The sequence below is a fragment of the Pelobates fuscus genome, chromosome 4 (assembly GCF_036172605.1).
Source record: "Pelobates fuscus isolate aPelFus1 chromosome 4, aPelFus1.pri, whole genome shotgun sequence".
NCBI lineage: Eukaryota > Metazoa > Chordata > Amphibia > Anura > Pelobatidae > Pelobates > Pelobates fuscus.
This window is the reverse complement of record NC_086320.1, coordinates 96,180,897-96,206,517: the sequence shown is the minus strand read 5'-3', so window position 1 is coordinate 96,206,517 and position 25,621 is coordinate 96,180,897. Positions and strand designations below refer to the sequence as shown.

At 40.2% G+C, this 25,621-nt stretch overlaps 1 protein-coding gene across 2 annotated transcripts in view; it reads right to left on the bottom strand.

The window, feature by feature from the left end:
• Positions 1–222: 222 nt before the first annotated feature.
• Positions 223–25,621, bottom strand: part of ALKAL1 (ALK and LTK ligand 1) — a 104,346-nt gene continuing 78,947 nt past the window's right edge. For both annotated transcript variants that reach the window (XM_063450435.1, XM_063450433.1), the window contains 4 exons: positions 11,703–11,756; positions 7,972–8,052; positions 5,386–5,460; positions 223–401 (listed from right to left, as the gene is read on the bottom strand). In XM_063450435.1, coding sequence (XP_063306505.1) covers positions 5,396–5,460; positions 7,972–8,052; positions 11,703–11,756 — 200 coding nt within the window. In that variant the 3' untranslated portion in view covers positions 223–401; positions 5,386–5,395. The remainder of the gene's footprint in view (positions 402–5,385; positions 5,461–7,971; positions 8,053–11,702; positions 11,757–25,621) is intronic.

The following is a 25,621-nucleotide window of genomic DNA, read 5'->3' as shown; positions in this document are numbered from 1 at the left end:
AAATATTCAATTATATAGACTGTTTCCATTTCAAGTTAGTGCAAATAAAAAGGTTTGAGCCTGAGCAACATATTTTAATTACAATGAAAATTGTTAAACATAAAACAAAACGAAAAAAAAAAACGACTCTACATGTGATTATAATATATATTTAGTATAATATTAGTAAATATTATGTACAACATATTTAAATAAATAGTAAAAGTTCTCAGCTTTGGGCAATATATTCAAAAATTAAAAATGTTTTATTCACATGACAATGGAATGTTCAAATAAAGAATAAAGATATATATATATTTTTTTTTTAACAAAACAGTAACTGAAATCATTGGAGTGTAAGACTATATCGGAGAAGGTTTCAAGGCACATTCTTGGCAAATCAGAGCTCTGTTTTAGCAGATCTAGAATAAAAAGATAAAAAAATAATTACATTAATAATAATTATGTTTATACATACACTTTTAGATTCAGATTTAATTATTTCAAAAAAATTCAAAGTAAACAAAAGAAATAAGAAAATAATTATTCAATTTATCAAATAAGTATTAATTTCAAAGTACAGTGAATTAGAATAAAGTTTCTTTATAATGAACTAATAAAACAGTGATTTTAAGATAGAAATAAATGTACTGGAAATGTTTGTTATATACTATGCTAGTGCTACAGTAATTTATTTCAAATTAAGTTTATATATTGAGTTTTTTTTCAGGTATTAATGTATATTTTAGAAGGGAAGCGAAGAAGGACACACTTAAGCACATTCCAGATTTAAGCTAAAATATGGGTTTCTTTTCTTCATTTCTAATTTATTGTGATATTAGATACAAAACTGTCATTCCATAATATAGGCATTTTTGTCTATTCATTTGAAACACAAATTCTCCCAAATGCATAGATCAAAAGTTAATTAAAGGTACAGGTTGTACCTTATTGCCACTGACAGCTGTCATATATTGCACATATTGCCACTGACAGCTGGGTCCTTAGCCAGCTCAAAACAAGAGTTCCTGGGTGGCTAATGTCAATACTGTGCATATTTCCTGCACAGAGGCTCTGCAGATGTTAGGTGCAAATCACCCAACATAAGGGGAAGCTTTCCACCCAACAGGACCCAGGTAAGAGGCTAACCATTGCAAAACGGTTTGCCCCATTATTGGGATGTGGCTACAAGGTACTCTTAGCATCATATCCTCTAGAGCTGACTGTAGTGGTTATGATGCTTGGATTAGTTATTTAATGACTAATAAGTTAAATGGGAGGAGTGTTTTTGTTTTACCCATTTTCATTTAGGTTATGATGTGTTTCATTTGACATTTTATTCCTTTACTTGGTTTTATTAATGTAATTGTGATGGTAGGGGATTTTATTATTAAAATAGTAGGCAGGATAATCTGCTGCACTGATCCAATCAACCAGACAATTTGCTGTCTCTTGAGTGCTTGGGTCCAGCATTTTCCTGTCACAGTGAATGGATTACTGGGAGGCTGTCATGATGCATATCGGTACCAATGACAAAGTTAGAGGATTAAGGACCTTAAAGATGAAGGTCGTTAAAGAATGAGTTCAGGGAATTAGGTACACAAAACATGAATCAGATACTCCTAAAGGGAGTACAAGAGAAAAGGTCCCTAGCAAAATAAATAATCAATGTATTCATTCTTTATTAAAAAATCCATTTAGACATATAAGTTAGTGAAAACAAATCATATATATTAAAACCACAGAGGGGATAGGTGGCTATGTCCTTTTAAGATGCTTTTGCTTTGACATTTAACTAAATGTAATTGAATGATGTAGTTAGTATTTCAATGTGTTATATACACCTATTTGCAAACAAAGGCAAGAGTGCTTGATAATGTGGATAAGCTAAATAGTAACAAAGGTATTAGTTAAGGCATATGGAGAACATTCAGTGATGTGAACAAAAATGCTGCCATGAGACTTAAATTGTAACCAGATTTATGTTGTACTATAATTTGTAGCCTATTGCTTTATAACATTTGCTCACTGCCAGATCAAAGCCCAGGGAATTCACTGAACTCAAACAGCTAAGTCACTTGTATCAAAAAGATGCTTATATCAAAATTGTACAAAGAGAAGGGAGAGAATAGTTTCTCAATGCTCTAAGCATCTAGTGGAATTATACTCTGTACATATAATATAGACAGGTGGTATATTTAGGTTGGCAAGCAGGATAGTGGTTTATATCTGTGTGATACAAAGCATCCATCTCTCAGTTCCTAAAAAGGTAAAATGATAAAACAAACTAAAGCAAAAAATGCCTGACGTGCGTTTCGGCACTTTAACATATGCCTTCGCCTGCGACTCGAACCAAATGGCCATATGTTGGAGATATATAAAATAGAGGGGCTCTACTTACACATGCCAATCAATTATTAAACAAAAAGCCCATGTAAACAGAGTGAGAGGGTAAAGGGGGGATGTATAGAGATACCCTACATCTAATGCCTGTTCATCTACCCAATGGGAGCGGACGATTTCATAACTGAGTGGTGTTACACCACTAATACCAAGACGGGGCATTATGACTACCTAAACACTATATATTGGATGATCTGTGATCAATTCATCAGAATAAATTCATCATACCAAGCACACACCTAGTCAAATGGTAAATGATAAGAAAAGGGCATTCAAACATTTATATCATAGGGGTCAATTGCATTCTATAACAGATATAAGTACGCTAATAGAACTTGCAAAAGAGCGATTCGATGGGCTAAACTTTAAAATAAAAAACTCATAGGTGAAGAGCGCAAGACCAACCACAAAAAGTTTAAGTACGTAAAAAGTTCAGCATGGAAGTGTTGGTCCATTGGAAAGGGAGATGGGTGAGTTAATCAAGTGGGATCAGGACAAGGCAGAAATTCTCAATAATAATTGTTCTTCAGTATATACTGTATATACTAATTATTTGCAAATCCATGTTACAAAAGCTTTGCAGCAAACATATTACTTGTTAACACAGAATAAAGTGCTTCAGAAAATAAACTTAATGTAAACAGAGCCCCAGGTCCAGATGGTATTCACTCACGTGTGCTTAAGGAGCTTAGTGTAGAAACATCCATGCCACTGTTTTTATAGTATTTCAGGATTATTTATTTTAGGGGATTGGAGAAAAGCAGATTTGCATCTTATGAAGACGCTAGTAGACATATAGACCAAGTAGATTTGATCTACTTGGATTTGTCACAGTTCCACACAAGGTTACTAATAAAATTAAAATCAGTTGGTTTAGATGAGAAATCTAAAAACTAAAACACTGGCTTAAAGATAGAGTGCAGAGAAAAGTTGTAAATGAAAAATATTCAAATTGGACAAAAGTGGTAAGTGGAGTACCTCAGAGATCTGTCCTTAGGCTGCATGTATTTATAAATGGTCTTGAAGTGGATATTAAAAGTAATTTGTCAGTGTTTGCAGATGATAAAAAGAACTATGTAAGAAAATACAGTCTTAACAGGATATAACATCTCTACAAAGGGACTTGGAAACATGTGGGGTCTGGGAATGCGAGTGGCAGATGATATTCAATACAGATTAATACAAAGTTATGCATTTTGGAATAAGGAACCGACAATCCACTTAAACGTTAAATGGGGCAGAGTTCGGGATAACATTCAATGAAAAGCAACTGGGAACAATTATAGTTCACAAATTAGGCAACAATATGCAAAGCCGATCTGCCATTACAAAAGATGCTTGCATATATGAAAAGGGGTTTTGATTGACGTGATCTAAACATAATTTTGCCTCTTTACAAATCAACGGTAAGACCCCACCTTGCAATTTTAGGCACCAGTTTTAAAAAATGATATTGCAGAACTAGAAAAAGTACAGAGGCGAGCTAGGAAACTAATAAGGGGGGTGGAAAACATTAGTTATGAAGAATGGTTAGAAAAACTGGAATTGCTTTATTTAGAAAAAATGTGCCTCAGAGGGGATATGATAGCACTATACAGATATATACATGGTCAGTACAAACTGCTATGTGCTAACTTGTTCATTGGCAGGAATATGCAAAAAAAACAAGAGGTCACCCACTGACACTAGAAGAAAGGGGTTTTAGCTTCCAGAAGAGGATAGGATTCTTTACAGTAAGAACAACAAAGATGTGAAATTCTCTGCCTAAAGAGGTTATGTTATCAGATTCTATAGATAAAGTCTATAGATAATGGCTCAGATGCTTTTTTGCATAGACAATATTCAAGAATATAGATAGATATATATATATACTATAATAACAGTTTAGTAGACAAGTGAGTGCGCTGGATTTTCATTTTTACTGTACTTATTGGCCCCAGCAGCACTCCAGTTAAGCATGTTTATCTGAGTGCAGCCAAACCCCTTTTTCTCATATATGTATATATTTGGGAGTTTGGCCGGCTCCTTGGTTTTGCACCCCTCCCTGTTACAGGTGCCTCATCTCAGGACCCTATTTAAGTCTTGTACTGCAGAGAACTCGAGATGGAAGGATTTCCCCAAGTGAGTAGCTCATTTAGCAGACAGAGTAGGACCTGCCAAAGATGGGGTACATTGCATTGTGGCAGGCTTATGCAATGTATGATCATATAATGTAACTAAACCCCCATTATTTTTTGCCTAGATTAGGTGTTTTTAATAAAACTAAGAAAATTGTTCAGCACTATAATAACAGTTTAGTAGACAAGTGAGTGCGCTGGATTTTCATTTTTACTGTACTTATTGGCCCCCAGCAGCACCCCATTTAAGCATGTTTAGCTGAGTGCAGCCAACCCCCTTTTTTCTCATACACACACACACACATATATATATATATATATATACAGGTTGTTGATCCATGGAGATATCCAATTATTTTTTTCCCCTTTTTTCCCCTTTCTGGGCATAATTGGAAATGGTTACAGCTGGGTTGTTGTTTTTGCCTTCTTTTGGATCATGAAATAATGGGCTTCATGGTTGAACTTGATGGACTTTAATCTTTTTCAATCTAGACAACTATGTAACTATATGTAATTATGTAACATGTAAATTGTCTATGATTAATTAGTAGAAAAAACACATTAGATGTGAAATGGTTTACCATGTTCAGGGCTTGTCTTCTGTCTGTTGTCAATCACAAGAAGCATTTGAGATTTGTTAAAAATAAAATACTCTTTTAGAATCACTAATTCTAGGAATGCAGACTGTGAACATAAATATCTTATTAAAAAAAGTTACTTTTTAATAAACATTGATCAAAAGGAAGTAAATGTGTACTTCCTTTTTTAGATTCATAAATGAGAATTGTGTAAAATCCGATAATCTGTAGTCTGTCTAAACTTCCACTTTACACCTATTTAGAAAAATTGTGCAAAATATATATCAATGCTATATAGAAATACTTACACCAATATTTTTAGGACTGTGAACATAAAGGACTTGCAGCCAATCGTTTTAGCATGTTTGCACATCTTATGTAGGCTATAAGAAAGAAAAAAAATACATATAATTTACAAAATACATTTACATTTTGAATGTCGTTTATAAAGCATAGAACGTTCTGGTGGGGATAGGCTAGCCCAGAACTCTACCCAATCAAAATGTGGATGGACTGATGTGAAACTCCACTTCCACATTATCCAAACTGAGAACAATTTGATAATTGAGAACAATGTGACATGAATAAAATCTGACACAAATTAGAGACATTTAATCTAAAGATTATTTCCACTATATTCACTATAATGAACTGCAGCAATTATGGTGCTTACTGTTTACCTTTAACCCCTTAAGGACACATGACATGTGTGATATGTCATGATTCCCTTTTATTCCAGAAGTTTGGTCCTTAAGGGGTTAAAGAGGAATTTATGCTTCCCATGATTTTTAACAATATGTTTACTTATCTCTTATATTTAACTACTGTTTATTAGTGAGTCTGAAAAATAAAGTTAAATGCAGAAATCCACACTGCTCTATTTGCCTCTAATCTGAAACCAAGAGTTGTATTATTGGCATCCTGTCAATGATTGATATAAACTCTGCCATTTCCTGTGATTTAAAAAAGAAAAACAGTCCTGTCACATATCAGTAAGAGACCTCCCCAGAATGTGCTACAAATATACTCCTGGAGATAATTAAAGGGACATTATAGCATTAGTATTAAAACTCTGTATTTCAAACTCTATATTCTCCCTGGCCATGCTAATTGCAGCACCCCTTCATTCCCCATATGCACCTCTATTAAAATATATTTATATTATTTTACACAACTTCTCTGCATTTTCGGGTTCCATCAGCATTGCTGTTCACTCCTCCTTGCTTGACGGTTCAATAGATGAGCATTGGGGTCTTTTGCTAACATGCCTGGTTCTCACCAAAACCTGCCAATGATTACTTCATAGATACAAGTTGTGACTGTGCTGTGGGGGTGTTCATGACATTATGGTATGCCAGGATATGAGAGCCAGGAAGAGTTGCATTTTCATATCCTTCCTGGCTCTCATATCCTGGCATACCATAATGTCATGCACCCCCCCCACAGCAGTCGCAACTTGTATCTATGAAATAATCATTGGCAGATTTTAGTGAGAACCAGGCATTTTAGCAAAAGACCCCAATGCTCATCTATTGAACCGTCGAGCAAGGAGAAATGTATAATAAATATCTAATCCAGATCATTCCAGGCACAGTCAGGGCACAGATGGTAAAATGTGGTAAAATACTCCTGTAACCACATGTCTTAGGGGCATGGCTTGAAGACGCACTTCCAAGCCTTTTAACTACAAAAGTAAAACATTATGGGGGCAATTTTAAAGGGGACTGTTGTATGCACGATAACAACTTCAATAAGACCATAGGCGTGTGCACGGGGTGTGCTTGGGCACACCCTAATCCCCACGGCCTGCACTGTGCCTCCCTCCATGGGCCGGTGAGGGAGCTCAAAGATCTCCCTCACCAACCCACAGCAACTTGGAGGGAGTGGGGAGAGGACCCGGGGAGCTCTTGCCAGCAGCTCCGCCGGGTTCCTCTCGCGAGGTCGGAGCGCTGCCGCGGCAACACTCAGATCTCGCGAGCGTGAACTCTAGCCCCGCAGGCTGCGGGGCTAGAGTTCACAAACCACTGGTCCACCAGGGATGGCAGCAGCACGGTCCCCTCTCCATACAAAAGGTAAGAAGGGAAGGGGGATATTAACTAAACGGTTTCCCCACCCCCACACAATACACACAAAAAGCACACACATACATCACCATTACACACACACACACAGCACCCTTACACACACACTAACATCCCCCTCACACTAACATCAGCCTTACAAACACACAGACTAACATCACCCACACACACACACAGCACCCTTACACACATACAGCACCCTCACACACACAGCTGTATATATGTATGTATGTATGTATGTATGTATGTATATATATACATGCGGCATGTGTTAGTGCTTTAGGGTGGACACCCTTATACAATAGGCTGCGCACGCCTATGAATAAGACAAAGTCATTATAGTGAGTATAGTGTTCCTTTAATATTAAAGGGGAACAAAGTAAGTATGTCTCTTTTACCATCTGTGCCCTGACTGTGCCTGGAATGATCTGGATTAGATATTTATTATACATTTAAATGAAAATGCAGCATCATATTAAAAATAATTAATGAAAGTTATAGTTTGTTTTCAATTATTTATTCAATAGTATAAGAAAAAGTGATTCGCAATTTTTAAGGCACTTTAAAGGTACTGCTTGTAATGTGAACCATTGATTTTTGTAGAACGTGAAATGGTTTTATTTATTATTGCTTTTTAGAATGCATATTTTTAATCAGGGTCTATATCAAATTTCGTTTTTTTATTACCAGATCAACAGAATAAAATTAATGTACTGGAATCATTTTAAATATAGATTTTCATTGGAGAATAAATTCTGATCAAAAACTTGCATTTTAAATTGTTAAAAAAAACTTTATTTTTATGCTACTTACTAGCTGGTGTTGAGCAATCTCTTGTGTTATGGTAGAGTCGAAAGAAATGCTTGTTGCACTCTGCTGAAAATGTTACTGGACCTGTATAAATATAACCAAATGCTTGAAGTTATTAGAAATCCTTTCACATTCAAAACACATGTATATGTATTTTAAATAAATGTGTAAAACAATCTTGAGCTGCTGTTTAAAAGATTTTAAAAATAGATAGCTGCTTTGTGATTGCTAAACACAGGCTATTATGCTTTCATGAATAGGTTTGCATGACTACTTACATTCCTGGAAACCATACATTCATGTTTGATCTCTTTAGATTCTTTGCATTTAAATAAAAAATGCTCTTTATCAAGGTCCATAGCCAACAAAGGAATATATCTTTAATTAAAGAAATACATATAATAAAAATATCAAAGCAACCAAACCAAACCAGTTACCCAAGTCTTTCATGCTGGCCAGTAAAACAATGTTGATGCTATATGGAGTAATATGCCATACAAATGAATAAATACGTGAGCAAACTACATCAAGAAAAGAGAAGAAACATTTTATGAGTCAAATTAAATATATGAAAAAGATAAACAGACGTATGGTTAACCACGTGCCCATTGCTAACCAAATATGTATCATAGTTTGTTCGAGGAAATGTGGTGAAAAAAAGTAATTCAAGCTGTATGAGTTAAAGGTAGAAAAAAAAAACTACTAGAACTTATAGTTAAAATATGTCAATGGCTTTAATGTCTATCTATCCATGTGTGAACAATGGGAGTGGGATGACAAAGTAGAATTGGAAAGAAAGGAAAGTAAAGCAATTAGTCAACTACATGGTGTTTTTAGAGGGTAATACATATGTATGGAGGAAGGTAATAGATATACAGGCTGGAAGACATAATAGTACATTATGAGAGAAAGAGAGGGGGGAACGGGTTATAGTATGAAAAGGAGAAAATTGCAAAGAAAAGGGATATGAAAAAATGAGCGTCGCTTCATTTATTTCTCCCCAGCCAGAGACAATCTCTCAATAACTCAGGAAAGAGTAGGACATAGGACGTTAGGAAGCAAAGGAGAATCAAAATAGCAAGGATCTGAAATTTCGAAATTTTCATTATTATATTATTTTATTTTTTATAAATAATAAGTACTTTAAAATGACATGAGCAGAAAATATTTATGTTTTGATTGCATTGATCTCAATGACGTTGGCTAGGAGAGTTACTCAATTGATTTGAATTAGTATTTTCTGTATGAACTCTTGCCACTATTATATAATCAAATTGAAACAGCCTTTATTAGGACTTTGAAATTATCACTTTAATAGTCAGAAACTTAAACCATATTTTAATGTTAATCTGCTTTTATAAATGGTATATTTACTTTTTATTCATTGGGGGCCAGTAGGAAACAAAATTTGCATTGTGGAGTCAAACTGTGTTAAAGAAGGAACACTACTTGGATGTTGTCTTTAGAATTATAGACAGTTATGTAATATTTATTTTTCTGGAAGTAATATTTTTTAGAAGAGATTCACTAAAATGTTGATACACTGGCAAGCTTTTGATATAACTAAGGCTTTGTATCAACATGACTCTATAGTTTATACATACAATCTGGATGTATAGATGAAAATGTCTCCTTAATACCACTTAATAATAATAATAATAATAATAATAATAATAATAATAATAATTAATAAACTACCCAGTTAGCATCTAAAGACTAAGAGCATATAGATACTCAAGACAACAATAGCTTATATAAGTGTTGAACAGAGCCCCAAACACAGAATTTTGTATTTTACACATTTGTACATTGTGTAGTTCATCTACAGCATAGACTTTTTTCGTCTGCACCCTCAAAAGTTGGACATGTTTTGCTACACATGATGCTACATTTTTCTACATCAGTCTAGCACGTTAGCCAGATATTACTGTAGATTCATTGTAAATTAATAGATTGCCTGCAACAGTCTCCAGGCAATATGTCCAGGATCCTTATCTCAGGGAAAGGCAATCATTAATGAGGAGCTCCTAAAGGGGATCTGTAATGGCCAAAGAATGTATAATAAGAATAGGAAATAAAACATGGACAATTACGGGTGACACATTACCTTTGAATAAATAAGGCAAGTTAGAGTGAATTATAGCACACAGATGAAAACTGACTTGTGACAAGGGATAGGTTAGATGGTGTAAGAGGGTTATATAAAGAATTGGAGAGACGCGGAGTGAAAAGTGACACATGGGAGATGGAGGATGAAATATGAAAAGCGAGTGTAATTGGTAGTAATGGTGTATATCATGGGTGCCCAAAAGGTAGATCCCCAGATGTTTTAGAACTGTGGATGCTTAGCATGACTTTAAAATGACAAAGCATCATGGGAGTTGTGGTTCTACAACATCTGAGGATCTACCTTTTGGGCACCCATGATATACACCATTACTACCAAACATTACGTTGTGTGTTTGGGTATAGCTACCAAACACACAACGTGATATACAATTTTTGGAAATAGAAGATGACAAGAGAATCTAAATGAAATGAAATAATGCACATAAGGAACACACTGGATCTATAGTCTAAGACAAGCATGTCAAACTGCTCAGTGAGCAGGTGCTTAACGTTAAGACAGAGGAGGCACCTGCTCTCCCCACATTGCAGGTGCCTACTCTGCTAAAATTTACCAGGCCGAGTGGAGAGGAAGCAGGAAGCTGGCGGCAGTGTGTGTCTGTCAGTGTGTGTCTCCCAGTAAGTGTGTCTTAGTGAGTGTGTCTGTGCCTGTCAGTGAGTGTATGTCATTGAGTGTGTGTCATTGAGTGTGTGTCATTGAGTGTGTGTCATTGAGTGTGTGTTGGTGAATGTTGCGATGGCTGCGGCTAGACAGTGGAGGACCTGGAGGTGCACAGAGGCACTCAATGACACGTGACATTCCGACGTGATGTCGACGTGCTCCACCTTCACAGGGTTTCAAGGAGTAGCAGGAGGATCCACTTTGGCACAGGGAGTGGACGGTGCCATTGGAGATATACCAGAGGCACGGACTCCGGAGATGCATACTGGCAGCGGCAATGTGAGTGGAGTGTGCTTGTTGGATTTTTTTTAATTTATTTTTTAATCAGGGGCAAGGGTTTAGTAGAGGGGGCATTGGGATTTAGTAGAGAGGGGGGCTGGGATTTGGTTGAGACTGGGGACTCTGATCTGGTAAAGGGGAGACATGGGTTTAGTAGAGAGGGGCTGTAGTTTAGTAGAGGAGGGTGCTGGGGTTTAGTAGAGGGGAATGCTGTTTTTTATACTGTACTTTTCAAAATAAACCTTAATTTCTATGAAAAATTTTGTTATTGTGTGGCCCACGTAAACTTAAACCTTGTTTATTTGGGCCGTGCTATCCTTCGAGTTTGACATGCTTGGTCTAAGAGATGTCTGATGAGGTGCAGGTACAAACCAGGGTAGATCCAGTGCTCCCCTATGTGTCAAAGCCAAGTTATATACACAGATAAGGGCATGATTAATTTGCTGAGGTGTTCTTCATTCAAAGTCTGTTTTTATTTTATTTAGTTTTTTCTTCATATGTAAGATATGTACAAGAAGCATGAGTAGAAACTTTGAGATGCATGTGGTGTATGTGACTCAATCTTCTCCATTGTTTATTTATAGAATATAAATTATTTTAGATCAAATCCATGCATGTACATGATTTTATAAACAAAAACATATTTACACATAGTTGTTATGCCTACCTGTAAAATGGTTAATGAACTTGTCTTTTAGAGTTGGATGCCGAGAAAATATTTCTGCAAAATATAAAACACATAACTCAATATTTCTTTTTTATTTAATTATAGTTTATTCTTTCAACATATCATTGTATATACAGAGGGGAAAAAAGAAGGAAAAATAAATAAATAAAGTAAGTAAAGACAAGAGAACAAAAATACATTAAAAAAAAGGAGTATTAAATATTGGAAATTACTAAAGTCACCATAGTAAGCTGAGGTTATTTAAGGTGACTACTAAGTGCATTATTAAAGCAAATATCTAAAAGCGTTGAACCTTTTTCATACAGTAACAAAAACAGAGGCAGAACATGCCAGTCTAGTTTTAGGTCAATCATAAGTAATCGTCAATGTCCTAATTTAGTCAAAGCTCACAGTTCACAGTTATCCGACTTCTATTCACATGTAATAATCTTTCTGAACATGTAAGTTTCCAAATTATACAGTCTCTATCTCCAACACAAATCCTAACTAAAATTACCTCAATTGGCAATCTTACACTAGTCAATTTGTAAATAGTCTTTCCAGTATTCTAACCACACATCCCATATTGTATGATATTTTTTTTATTACAGCCCCATGTCATCTAGTGTAGCTCCTCCATTTCTAGTATTTTCTACTCTCACCACCCATTGTTCCACTGTTGGAATTTTTGTCTGCCTCCAGTATCCTGGTATCATGGTGTTTGCTTCACCTAACAATTGTTGCTTATTTAAATCAGGGAAGACATTAGGCCAGCCCTTAAAGCACCTGTGAAGGTAATAGAGACATTGAGAATGAAAGGATGCTTTTAGTAATATTAAGAATTTTATCCCAATAGGGCATAATACTTGAGCAGTACCACCATATATATTCATGTGATGCAACTTTATTTTCTCAATGCCAGCATAAGGGACTAAGTAATGGAAAGAGACTGTTTAGAAATGTAGGTCTTATACCATCTTGTTGCACTTTTTTAATTGGCTTCCCTCTTAGCTAGAGTTACTATAAAAAGCATAACTCTGCCCAAAATATATGCTGAATCTTTCTCACTTGGCTGACCTACCCACTTCAACTGAAACCTTTCGTTCTCACCAGGGCCGCCATCAGAAATTGTGGGGCCCCTAACACAGCTCAAGGTCTGGGCCCCCGGGTGCCCACCTCTAAGCCCTGCCTCCAAATCCCACCCACATGAATACACACACACACACAAAAGGACACAGACACACACACAGAAAGATACACACATACTAACAGACACAAATACTGAAACAGACATACACACATATACAGACACATACACATGCATGAGGAGATACAGATACACACACACACACACTGACATACAGACACACACACACACATACTGACATACAGACTGACGTACATACATACATACATAATGGCATACATACACATACATACTGATATGCATACATACAGACATACACACATACATACTGATAGATATATACATACATACACACATACATACTGACATGGACACACAGACATACATACATACATACATACTGACGTACACACACACATACAGATAGACAAATACACACATACATACAGACATACATACATACTGATGGATATATACAGACAGACAGACATACACACACACAGACATACATACATGCAGACACATACATATACACACACACACCTCACTTATCAGCCACCCTCCTCTTCCTCACCTTTACGTTGCAGGAGGGTGGCTGGGGATGATGGGAGCGGATGCCTCTCCTCTCCTCGGCTGTCTCTCTCCCCCCGCGCGGAGTAAGCTGGGAGGAAGTGACCGGCCGTCACTTCCTCCCAGCAGCACTTGCGGTGCAGCCGCAATTTTTTTTAAAGAGGGCGGCCATGCTATTACAGTGCTGACCGGGCCCCTGAAAATATAGGGCTCATCGGGTGGCCCTAAATGCTTGGGCCACCTGATGGGCCCCGGTGCAGATGCACCTACTGCAGTTTTGCCGTACCACGTGGGGCCCGCGCGGCCAGGCCACGCAGGGCCCGTGACAACCGTCATGGTTGTCACCCCCTGATGGCGGCCCTGGTTCTCACTGTCTACTATACCTTGTTTGATAAAAGCATAAATCAATGAAAGTGGTCTTCTTACTTTTATACAAGAGGTACATTCCTCTTCAAAAGGGCTCATGTTTCTGGTTACCGATCTGGGAATATTCCTCTTAGTCATATAATCTTTCAATTGTGCATACGCTAGACCAGGCTTCCCCAAACTCTGGCACTCCAGATGTTGCTGAACTACAACTCCCATGATTCTATGAATTAAATAGATAGGCTGAGCATCATGTGAGTTGTAGTTCAGCAACATCTGGAGGGCTGGAGTTTGGGGAAGCCTGCACTAGACTGTGAAGTAATGTGCAAATTATATTGTGTTTTACTAATTGGGTCAAAGTAGGAAATTATCCATTTACAAGTAGTGACCCCACCGTCCAGGGCCGGTGCAAGGATTTTTGCCGCCCTAGGCAAAATAAAGATTTGCCGCCCCCCCCAGTGACATCACAATGCCCTACCCATATGATCTGCCATATGAACTAACGCCAGTGCTGCACACAGTGTGTGTTTACATTAAAAAGCCTGCAGGGACAAACTATAGACACTAGAACCACTTCATTAAGCTGCAGTGGTTCTGGGGACTAAAGTGTCCCTTTAAGGTGATGTAAATTAGAGATTATTGTCACTAATAATATACTAGATTGCCTACTTACAACCAGATGAGGATGGTGATGGGCTCTGGCTGCAGTCTGGCTCCACTGGTCTGGTGTAGAACAGGATCTCTGGAGGCTGTTTGTAACTGTGGTCACAAAATTCAATGTTCTGGGAGAACGGCAAGCAGCTCCATTTTTTGGGGCCCCTTACACAGCTCAAGGTGCGTTGAGTGTGTGTAAGATGCATTGTGTTTCTGTGTGTGTGTGTGTAAGAGAAGCAATGTGTGTTTGCATGTGTGTAAGGGATGCATTGTCTTAATGTGTAAGGGTTGCATTGTGTGTGTGTGTGTGTGTGTGTGTGTGTAATGGAAGCATTGTGTGTTTCTCTGTGTGTAAGGGAAGCATGTTGTGTTTCTGTGTGTGTAGGGATGCATTGTGTGTTTGAGTATGTATAGGGATGCATTGTGTGTGTGTGTGTGTGTGTGTGTGTGTGCGTAGTGTGAAAGAGCTCCCTGTCCTGCCCCCTGTCCTATAGAGCTCTCCCTTCCGTCCCTTAGAGATCTCCCCTACCCCCTAGTGGTCTCTCATCTCCTCCCCTCCCCTGTCCCTTAGTGGTCTCTACTCTACTCCCCCCCACCTCCCTTACTGTTCACTGCTCTCCCCCCACCTTCCCTTAGCAGTCTCTCCTCACCGCCCTCCCCTCGCCCTGTAATCTTCTCTTCTCCCCCCCCCTGTAATCTCTTCTTCTCCCCCCGTAATCTTCTCTTCTCCCCCCCTCCCTCCCTCCAATCTCTTCTTCTTCTTCCCCCTCCCTCCCTGTAATCTCTTTCCCCCCTCCCTTCCTGTAATCTCTTCTCCCCCCTCCTTGTAATCTCTTCTCCCTCCTCCCTGTAATCTCTTCTTTCCCCCCCTCCCTCCCTGTAATCTCTTCTTTCCCCCCTCCCTCCCTGTATTCTCTTCTCCCCCCTCCCTCCCTGTAATCTCTTCCTTACCCCCTCCCTTTCTGTAATCTCTTCTCCCCCCCCCCCTCCCTGTAATCTCTTCTCCCCCTTTTTTGTAGTCTGATTGCGCCGCAACTATTTATTCTCTCATTCATGAAGTTTTGGTCACAGCGGCAGCACCTTTCATACAAAATTCAGGTCTCGGGAGTGCCCCCTATCCTTTTTCAGCAGTTTCGACAGAGTGACCAGTGCAGAATCCAGACTGAAGGGGGTCAAGCAGAGAGTTGGATTCGAGAAAGTCTGTCATTCTGGCGTACACAACTCTCTCGAGGATCCTCGAGAGAGTTGTGTACGCCAGATTGACGGACTTTATCGAATCCAACTCTCTGCTTGACCCCCTTCCGGCCAAAACTTCATGAATGAGAGAATAAATAGTTGCGGCGCACTCAGACTACAAAAAAAATAAGAAACAAAGAAGGCTACTAAAATGCCTAACTAAGATACTGCTTTATCCTGGTGCTCCTCCTACCTCTCCCAGCGCTCTTACAGTGTTTCTTTCTCTGACACTGCCTCTTCTCCCCAACCCCTCTCTGTCGGCGTCCCCCAAGGTTCTGTCCTCGGCCCCCTACTGTTCCCTATCTATACTGCCTCCCTTGGTAAACTCATCAGCTCCTTTGGCTTCCAATATTATTTATATGCAGATGACACACAAATCTACCTGTCCTCCCCTGATCTCTCTCCGCCCACCTTGAATCGTGTTTCTGACTGCCTCTCTGCTATTTCCAACTGGATGGCTGCTCACTTCCTTAAACTCAACCTGTCCAAAACAGAACTTCTAGTTTTTCCTCCCTCAAGTGCTGCTACTACTGTGTCTGTCTCCATCCAAGTCAACGGCGCTACTATCACCTCTACCTCGTAGGCTCGCTGCCTAGGGGTTCTTTTTGATTCTGACCTCTCTTTTACTCCCCATGTCCAATCAATAGTCAAATCCTGTCGCTTCCAACTCAAGAACATAGCGTGCATCGACCCATATCTAACGCCAGACGCGGCTAAGATACTGGTTCATGCTGTTGTTCTCTCTCGCCTCGACTACTGCAATCCCCTTCTCACTGGTCTTACATGTTCCCAGCTTGCACCGTTGCAATCTATAATAATTGCGGCTGCGAGGCTTATTTTCCTGTCCGGTCGCACCTCCCACGCCTCCATGCTCTGTCAGTCCCTGCATTGGCTTCCAGTTAGATATAGGGCCCAATTCAAAATTCTGGCAAAATTCTGGCGCTTGCTTACAAATCCCTACATAATTCTCCTCCAACATACCTATCCTCCCTCATACACAGGTATGTCCCGTCGAGACCCCTGCGCTCAGCCCAAAACCTATCCTCTGCCCAGATCCCCACCTCTGATGCTCGACTTCAAGACTTCTCCAGGGCTGCACCTATTCTGTGGAACTCCCTTCCCTTCTCAATCAGACTTTCACCCAGTCTCCACTCCTTCAAAAAATCTTTGAAAACTCACTTCTTCCTTAAAGTGTATCAATTAAACTGTCAGCAGGTTTCTCATTCCCTAACCCATGACTCCTTTCCTGCAACTGTCAAAAAATGACCTACCAAGCACTCAATAAACCCTTCTCTAACAAACTATTTAATTCCCCTACTTTAACCCTTTGTGTCACTATACCCCACTCCCTCTAGCATGTAAGCTCATCAGGGGCCCTCAAACCCCTCTATTCCTGTACGTCCAGTAGTCTGATCTCAATTATGTGTCTGTTAGTCCACCCATTGTACAGCGCTACGGAATTTGTTGGCGCTATATAAATAATAAAATAATAATAATAATATGTTAATCCTACCAAATAAGGACAAGTATGGGAGATTAAATTTTCAAAGATCAGCTTGAATTTGATCATAAAGAGGTAAATAATTAGATTTATACAGACCTACTATAGACAGGGTTATATGAACTCCCAAATATTTTATACTTGTTAAGGGCCAACAAAAGTTATACAAGCTGGCTATTTGCATCTTGTGCTCTTTTAATATATTAACCCTTTATGGACAGAGGACTTACTAGGTACGTCCGACAAAAAACTGTCTTCACAGTCCTTCTTACTTATCTGACATCCCAGACAGTCCCCCCTCGGCAAATTAGGCCCCCGCGGGCCATTTGATCGTTCTGAAAGAGCGGTCACATGGCCACAATAGGCGTCCATAGTACTGCCTGCAGGGGGACTGCGTGAACTGACTGTCAGTCTCCCTGCATTTGTAAAATAAATATATATAAAAAAAAAATATATATATATATATATACACATACATACACACACCAAATGTATATTTTTATATTAATAAATATATATATTAATATAAAAATACACTTAGAATTAAATTACACACGTGTGTGTGTGTGTATGTGTATATATATATATATATATATATATATATATAAATAAGTAAATAAAATAAAAAAATTTAAATAAGAAAAATTAAAAAAAAATATATATATATATATTTGTGTTCGGGGCATTCTCATATGATATGGCATACTCTGGTGGAGAGTAATACAATAAAAGGAAATAGTCGGTTGAGGTGTGCCGAAACCGATGTATGCTATAGGCCGGTAAATAAAGTGGGCTTACATAGGAGAATATAAATAATTGAGGGAGTGGAGGGTGGGGCTGTTCGTCTAGACCAACGAAGGTAAGTGAGGGAAGGGGGAGTCCCTTATGTAGGTCTATAGCCCCTCCCACAAATACAGGCCCTGCCATCCAACTTGTGTTCGGGGCATTCTCATATGATATGGCATACTCTGGTGGAGAGTAATACAATAAAAGGAAATAGTCGGTTGAGGTGTGCCGAAACCGATGTATGCTGTAGGCCGGTAAATAAAGTGGGCAAAAAGATAAAGCAAGATAACCATTTATTCGGTAAACATAAAACATCAAATACATACACATTAATTAGGAAGACATTTTAATGAAAGCCCTCCTAAGTTCTTGGACTGGGTGTGGGATGTAGGTGGCGTAAGCTGAGGACTTCCACCGACCCAGTGTTTTAATGACATGAACGGGAACGTTTTGGCTAGAGGCTGTGGAGGCTGCTCCGATTCTGAAGGAGTGCCCCGAGTAGCTACTAGGGTTCAGACCAAGCCGGGTGATAAGCATTCGAACGTAGAGCATGAACTTTGCCGTGGTGAGGATGATACCGTGCAACATTAGTAGAGGTTTTGCTGGTTGTGATGATTGCGTGGCTACGAAAACGTCTAGTGCTTTTACTGGGCACCAACTGTTACCCGTGGGGTAGTAGTTTATGTGAACTGGTTCCCCCCTCTGACTTGTCTTAGTCTTAGGTAGAGACAGGACGTAGTAGTCTGTGTGTTTCGTGAGATGTGACGTGAGGAGGCACCCTTGGCTATGTAGTTGGCCACTAACGGTGAATTCTCGTGGTCTGAGAAACCCATAAAAGGCCAGATACATGGCGGTTTTAATAACCGTATTTGTATTGGGTTCAAATGGTGCCTGATCGAGTAGGTTGGACAATGATTTGAACATCTCTATGTCAATAGCCAATCTTTTGAGTGTTGATGGACCGTCTGCCTTTGCTATACCCTTCAGTAGTGTGCGGATGGGGTATGAGGTTAAGAACCCTTTGTGGTTAGGAAAGGAGTAGTACATGTGGTGTTGTATCCCCGTGAGGTAAAGCTTAATGGTGTTGTGTGAGAATTTTAACTTAAGGTGGTAAAAGGATGCAAAAGCCATTAGTGACGATACCTCGAACCAGTTGGTTAGGTGATGGTCAGACATGAAACGTTTATACAGGTGGAATGCTCTATGATATGAGTGTTGAGTGCTAATGGACAAAGCTATTTTTGTGAGAGTGAGGCTGTGCTGAAGTAGTACATCTACTCCATGACAAGGTCTTGGAAGATTGGAGCTGGGGTTGCCAAGCGAGCTGCCAAGGGTAGGGACCGTCTGAAAGCCTGAAATTGAAAGCGAGATAGCTGGTCAGCTGCCGTATTGTCTCTGCCAGGAACATGAGAGCATACAATTTGGAAGTGATGGGTAGCTGCCAGCCATGTCAGTTTCCTAATGAAGTTCATAATTATCAAAGAAGAAGAGCGGCCTTTGTTGATAATGTGGCATATTGCCATGTTATCAGAGAAACAGCGTACTGACTGACCTTCCCACAACCTACACCAAGTGACAGCAGCGGCAACTATTGGGTATACCTCAAAGAGGGCCGAGTTAGTGTGAAACCCCTCAATACCCTGTGTTTCTGTTGGCCACGTCCCCCAGAGCCAATTTGTGCCAAAAATGGCCGCATATCCTGCGGATGATGCTGCGTCTGTCCAAATGACAGGTGACTGAGAATCCAGCTGTGGAAGGAACATGCTCCTACCATTCCAGTCAGAGAGGAATTTGTACCACATCTGAAGGTCGGCAGTCGCAGGGCAGTCCAAGGATATGCGGGCATAGTCGTTGGCGAAGGTGGGGGACAGGGCGAGGAGCCTGGAAATGAAAGCCCTGCCCTGGGGGATTATGCGCATGGCGAAATTCAGTGAACCTAACAGTGATTGAAGTTCCTTACGGTTGCATGACCCTCTGTGCATGTAGTGGTTAATGTCATGTAGGATATTATCAATCTTTGTACTAGGGAGGCTGGCCATCATCGTTGCTGAATCCAGCAGAATACCTAGAAAATTGATGGCTGTGTCTGGACCTTCAGTTTTGGTGGGTGATACGGGGACCCCGAGTGCGGTGAATAGTTTGACAGCTTTGTCTAGGCTACACGGGGGGTTGGTATTGGCTTCGATGAACAGGAAATCATCCAGATAGTGTATCACATTTTGGCACCTACAGGTATTAAGGAGGAGCCAACACAAAGCTTCTGCGAATGTGTCAAAGATCCTTGGACTACTCTTGGCCCCAAACGTGAGTTTTGTGAAGAAGTAGTAGGCTTCTTGCCACTTAACTCCATGCAGGTGCCATAACGAGGGGTGTATAGGTAACAGTTTAAAAGCATTGACTATATCCATCTTGCTAAGCCAGGCCCCCACCCCTGCTGACCTGATAGCTGTAATAGCGTGGTCAATAGTGGAGTACTGTAAGGAAAACTCCTCAGAAGGAATCAGTGAGTTTAGGCTGGGGATGGCTGAAGAGTGAGGTGCAGATAGGTCAATGATGAGCCTTTGTTTATCTGAATTTTTACTTGAGACCAGCCCGATAGGGTTAGTTCTCCAGCTGGAGTAGGGGGGATTACCAAAAGGCCCAATGACAAATCCCTGGTCCACTTCCGATTGTAGCAAGTTAGTGACTGCCGTAGGGTTATTAGTGACTGACTGTAAATTGTGACATTCTAACACCCCTGTTGGCATGTAAATGAGCCCTGTGTGAAACCCGTAGGTGAGACCTGTGCATAAAAATTCCACCAGGTGTTTAGAGGGGTGAGAGGACAGCATGTGTTCAAATACAGGAACGTTCACTGGAGACAAATAAGGTTTCTGATACATTTTATTTGTGCACATGGACTTTGCGTGTGCCCGAAAACAGTGTGAGCACACGTGTAATAAGCGGCAAGCGCTGTAACCACAGGAGCCTTCATTAAAGTTGTTGCAAATTTGTGACTTGCCTAAGTACACTACCGGACGACCCAATTTGTCTCTGGTCTGTTTCTCAGCTTTAAAGGGGTGCTGTACGGACGTGCTGGGAGCGCTGTCCGGGCAGAGAGGGCACAAATAGGCTGAGTGAGCGGGTGATGTGCATATGGCACAAGCTGGTGTCCTGAGCCCCGCAAAGTGCCTGAGGAACAGTTCATTGTCCAGTTGGCTCCAATCCATCTGGATGCCATACTGGGACAATGTGGCTGACACTTTAGACGAAAAAGACTTGTGGTAGTCGTAAAAAGTGTAACCACCATATTTGCTACCCAGGTCCACCAGCTTATGCATATATAAGTCCAGTTCCTCTCTCCTATGCGGATGGACTGTGCACAGGATATCCCTAAAGATACCAAAAGACAGGACAAAATCGGGAATGGTCAACTTCTTACTGAGTCTGGGGTCTCTGGCTTTTAGAACAACAGAGATGTCCCCGTAGTCGTAAGAGCGGTTTTCCCCTACATCCTGGGAGGCAATGAGCAACGAGACCAAGTTAACGTCCTTGCCCTCCAGGATGTCTTTTTTTAGATTAGCCGGAACCATGTGGGCAGGGTTAATAACGTGTGCTGCTGCTTTGTTAGGTATAGGATTACCCGCTATTTCTGTGGGTATGACCGGGGCTGCTACAACGAGAGGCACCGGTGGCTCTATGGTGGAGCTGCGTGCTTCCAGCCTTTCCAGTCTGTCGTTGACCTTCCCCATAGAAGAAATTAGGGAGGCAACCATAGCATGGAGGGTCGGGTCTTGGGAGCTACTAGTGCCTTCCCCCGCGTCCGTACTAAGGGTGTTTGTTCTAAGCAGTTTGAACAGTTCTGCTTTCCTGGCCGTGGCCGGGAAAGGGATACTGCGTTTGCGCAACTCCGCCGTGATGCGAGGGATAGTCCACGATCTGATGGACGAGGGACTTCCTATGTCGTCCTTACGTGTCGGGGTAAGTGACCTAGCCGGGGTGCTAGGGACTGACATATCATCACCATCATCTGGGAGCAGGGACATACTGAAAGTAATAACAGGTATTGTTGGTGGTTTGTTGAGGAATAGCCGGTAGCTAGCTAGTGCCAGATGGCGAAAAATTAAATCTAGGTTTTGTGGCAGGTGAGGTCCTGATAGTGCCAAGTGGCTAGAGAGGCTCTATCTATGAGTTGGCGCGAGGGTTATGGTAACCTGCCCAGTGAAACGGGATGTTGCCTCTCCAAGGGTAAGATAGGGATGGAAAAGTGTGGGGGGGGGGGGTTGGTAGTGACAGGTGTCGCCCTCTCTATATAATTGCGAGGCGGCTAACTATGATTTGGCCCGAGGGGCGTAAAGTACCTCGAAGTGGAGGATGGGAGTTGGCCTCGCGGACCTCTATGAACTAAGGGGCAGGGAATTAACTACCGTGGCCTTGTAGGAAAAAAAAAACGTGTGAACAACATACCTGCAGAAAATTGAGCAACCGGTTCTGTGTAAGAGAATTCGGGTGTCTCTTGAGTAGGGGAGGTTTAGCTTAGGTGGACCGTCCGAGGGTATGCGGATTCCTGGGGGTATGAGAATTTTAAGAGAATGTACTCTCATGTGGAAGATATATATATAACATAGGCGTAGTAAGAGTTCTGGGGAGGATTGCAGCGAAATATCGTCCCCCCTCAAACGTATAAAATGCATGTTAAGACTTAGCGTTTGTTATATTTGCAGAATAACACTCAACATATCTTTAACCTGTAATAAGTAACCATATATGATGTGTATTATATATAACAAGCAGATCATACATTCACATTTAAGCAGTGTAAAGTTTAAATTTTAACCAGCATCCTATTTATTAGTATATGTGTAAAAGAGATGGCTTATACAAATTACTTAATGTAAGTTAATACTAATATTTCATCTATATATATATACACACCAGTTTAAACATTCCCCCTGAAATGCATATTTCACATACATATACCAGTTTAAACCTACTGAAATAGCTTATAAATGTCTAAACGAAATGGTGGTAGTTGGTTGAACTAAGGGTCAACCAGTAGCAGTACGTGCCCTTTAAGGGGGGCATACCCCTTTATGTGGTCGGGGGGGAACCGGGCCCCCTATTGTAGGGGTCTATGGAAATTAGAGTTCCTTTCCCCCCTCCCCCCCTCCCTCCCCTGCTCCAAGACTCTCCCTGTGGCCGGAAAACAGAGACTCCTAGGTGGTAATGGAGTCTCTGTTATGTGTGCCTGTGTGGGAGCTCTGCTTACGGCACCGGACCGGGTGGCGAGGAGGGCAAAAAACAGCCGTTCGAGCCGGAATGGGAGCCGGTGGAGCGGACGGAAGTCGGCGCGTGACGTCAGAAGAGGGCGACGCGTCTCGCCGGAAATGACGAAATTCACCAGGAAGTCGGAACAACGGAGGCCTGCGGGTAACAGGCTGTTCGTCTAGACCAACGAAGGTAAGTGAGGGAAGGGGGGAGTCCCTTATGTAGGTCTATAGCCCCTCCCACAAATACAGGCCCTGCCTTCCAACATATATATATATATATATACAGGGAGTGCAGAATTATTAGGCAAATGAGTATTTTGACCACATCATCCTCTTTATGCATGTTGTCTTACTCCAAGCTGTATAGGCTCGAAAGCCTACTACCAATTAAGCATATTAGGTGATGTGCATCTCTGTAATGAGAAGGGGTGTGGTCTAATGACATCAACACCCTATATCAGGTGTGCATAATTATTAGGCAACTTCCTTTCCTTTGGCAAAATGGGTCAAACAAAGGACTTGACAGGCTCAGAAAAGTCAAAAATAGTGAGCTATCTTGCAGAGGGATGCAGCACTCTTAAAATTGCAAAGCTTCTGAAGCGTGATCATCGAACAATCAAGCGTTTCATTCAAAATAGTCAACAGGGTCGCAAGAAGCGTGTGGAAAAACCAAGGCGCAAAATAACTGCCCATGAACTGAGAAAAGTCAAGCGTGCAGCTGCCAAGATGCCACTTGCCACCAGTTTGGCCATATTTCAGAGCTGCAACATCACTGGAGTGCCCAAAAGCACAAGGTGTGCAATACTCAGAGACATGGCCAAGGTAAAAAAGGCTGAAAGACGACCACCACTGAACAAGACACACAAGCTGAAACGTCAAGACTGGGCCAAGAAATATCTCAAGACTGATTTTTCTAAGGTTTTATGGACTGATGAAATGAGAGTGAGTCTTGATGGGCCAGATGGATGGGCCCGTGGCTGGATTGGTAAAGGGCAGAGAGCTCCAGTCCGACTCAGACGCCAGCAAGGTGGAGGTGGAGTACTGGTTTGGGCTGGTATCATCAAAGATGAGCTTGTGGGGCCTTTTCGGGTTGAGGATGGAGTCAAGCTCAACTCCCAGTCCTACTGCCAGTTTCTGGAAGACACCTTCTTCAAGCAGTGGTACAGGAAGAAGGCTGCATCCTTCAAGAAAAACATGATTTTCATGCAGGACAATGCTCCATCACACGCGTCCAAGTACTCCACAGCGTGGCTGGTAAGAAAGGGTATAAAAGAAGAAAATCTAATGACATGGCCTCCTTGTTCACCTGATCTGAACCCCATTGAGAACCTGTGGTCCATCATCAACTGTGAGATTTACAAGGAGGGAAAACAGTACACCTCTCTGAACAGTGTCTGGGAGGCTGTGGTTGCTTCTGCACGCAATGTTGATGGTGAACAGATCAAAACACTGACAGAATCCATGGATGGCAGGCTTTTGAGTGTCCTTGCAAAGAAAGGTGGCTATATTGGTCACTGATTTGTTTTTGTTTTGTTTTTGAATGTCAGAAATGTATATTTGTGAATGTTGAGATGTTATATTGGTTTCACTGGTAAAAATAAATAATTGAAATGGGTATATATTTGTTTTTTGTTAAGTTGCCTAATAATTATGCACAGTAATAGTCACCTGCACACACAGATATCCCCCTAAAATAGCTAAAACTAAAAACAAACTAAAAACTACTTCCAAAAATATTCAGCTTTGATATTAATGAGTTTTTTGGGTTCATTGAGAACATGGTTGTTGTTCAATAATAAAATTAATCTTCAAAAATACAACTTGCCTAATAATTCTGCACTCGCTGTATATAAACCAATGATAAAGAGTGCACTCAGGAGGACTTCTTCAGAAAAATATTCTATTTATTTCACAAATGTGCAAACATTCAAAGACGATCAAGTCGACGTTTCAGTCCCAGAAGGACTTTTATCAAGACCTATATATATATATATATATATATATATATATATATATATATATATATATATATTTATGAAATTATTTATGTAATTATATATATATATATATATATATATATATATATATATATATATATATATATAATAAAATATAAATAAGTAAATAAAAAGATTTTTTTTAAAATAAGAAAAATGTAAAAAAAAATATATATATATATTTTTTTCTCATGTTTTTATTAATTTATATATACATAGTGTGTATATATATATATATATATATATATAATTTCATTCTATGTGTGTGTGTGTGTGTGTGTGTGTATATATATATATATATATATGCAGAAATAAGGGAAGCACTCTCCGGTCTTCATAAAAAGTCCTTTAGTATTTTATTTTCAAATTTTCAAATAACGATCGACGTTTCGACCCCTCAGGGTCTTCCTCAA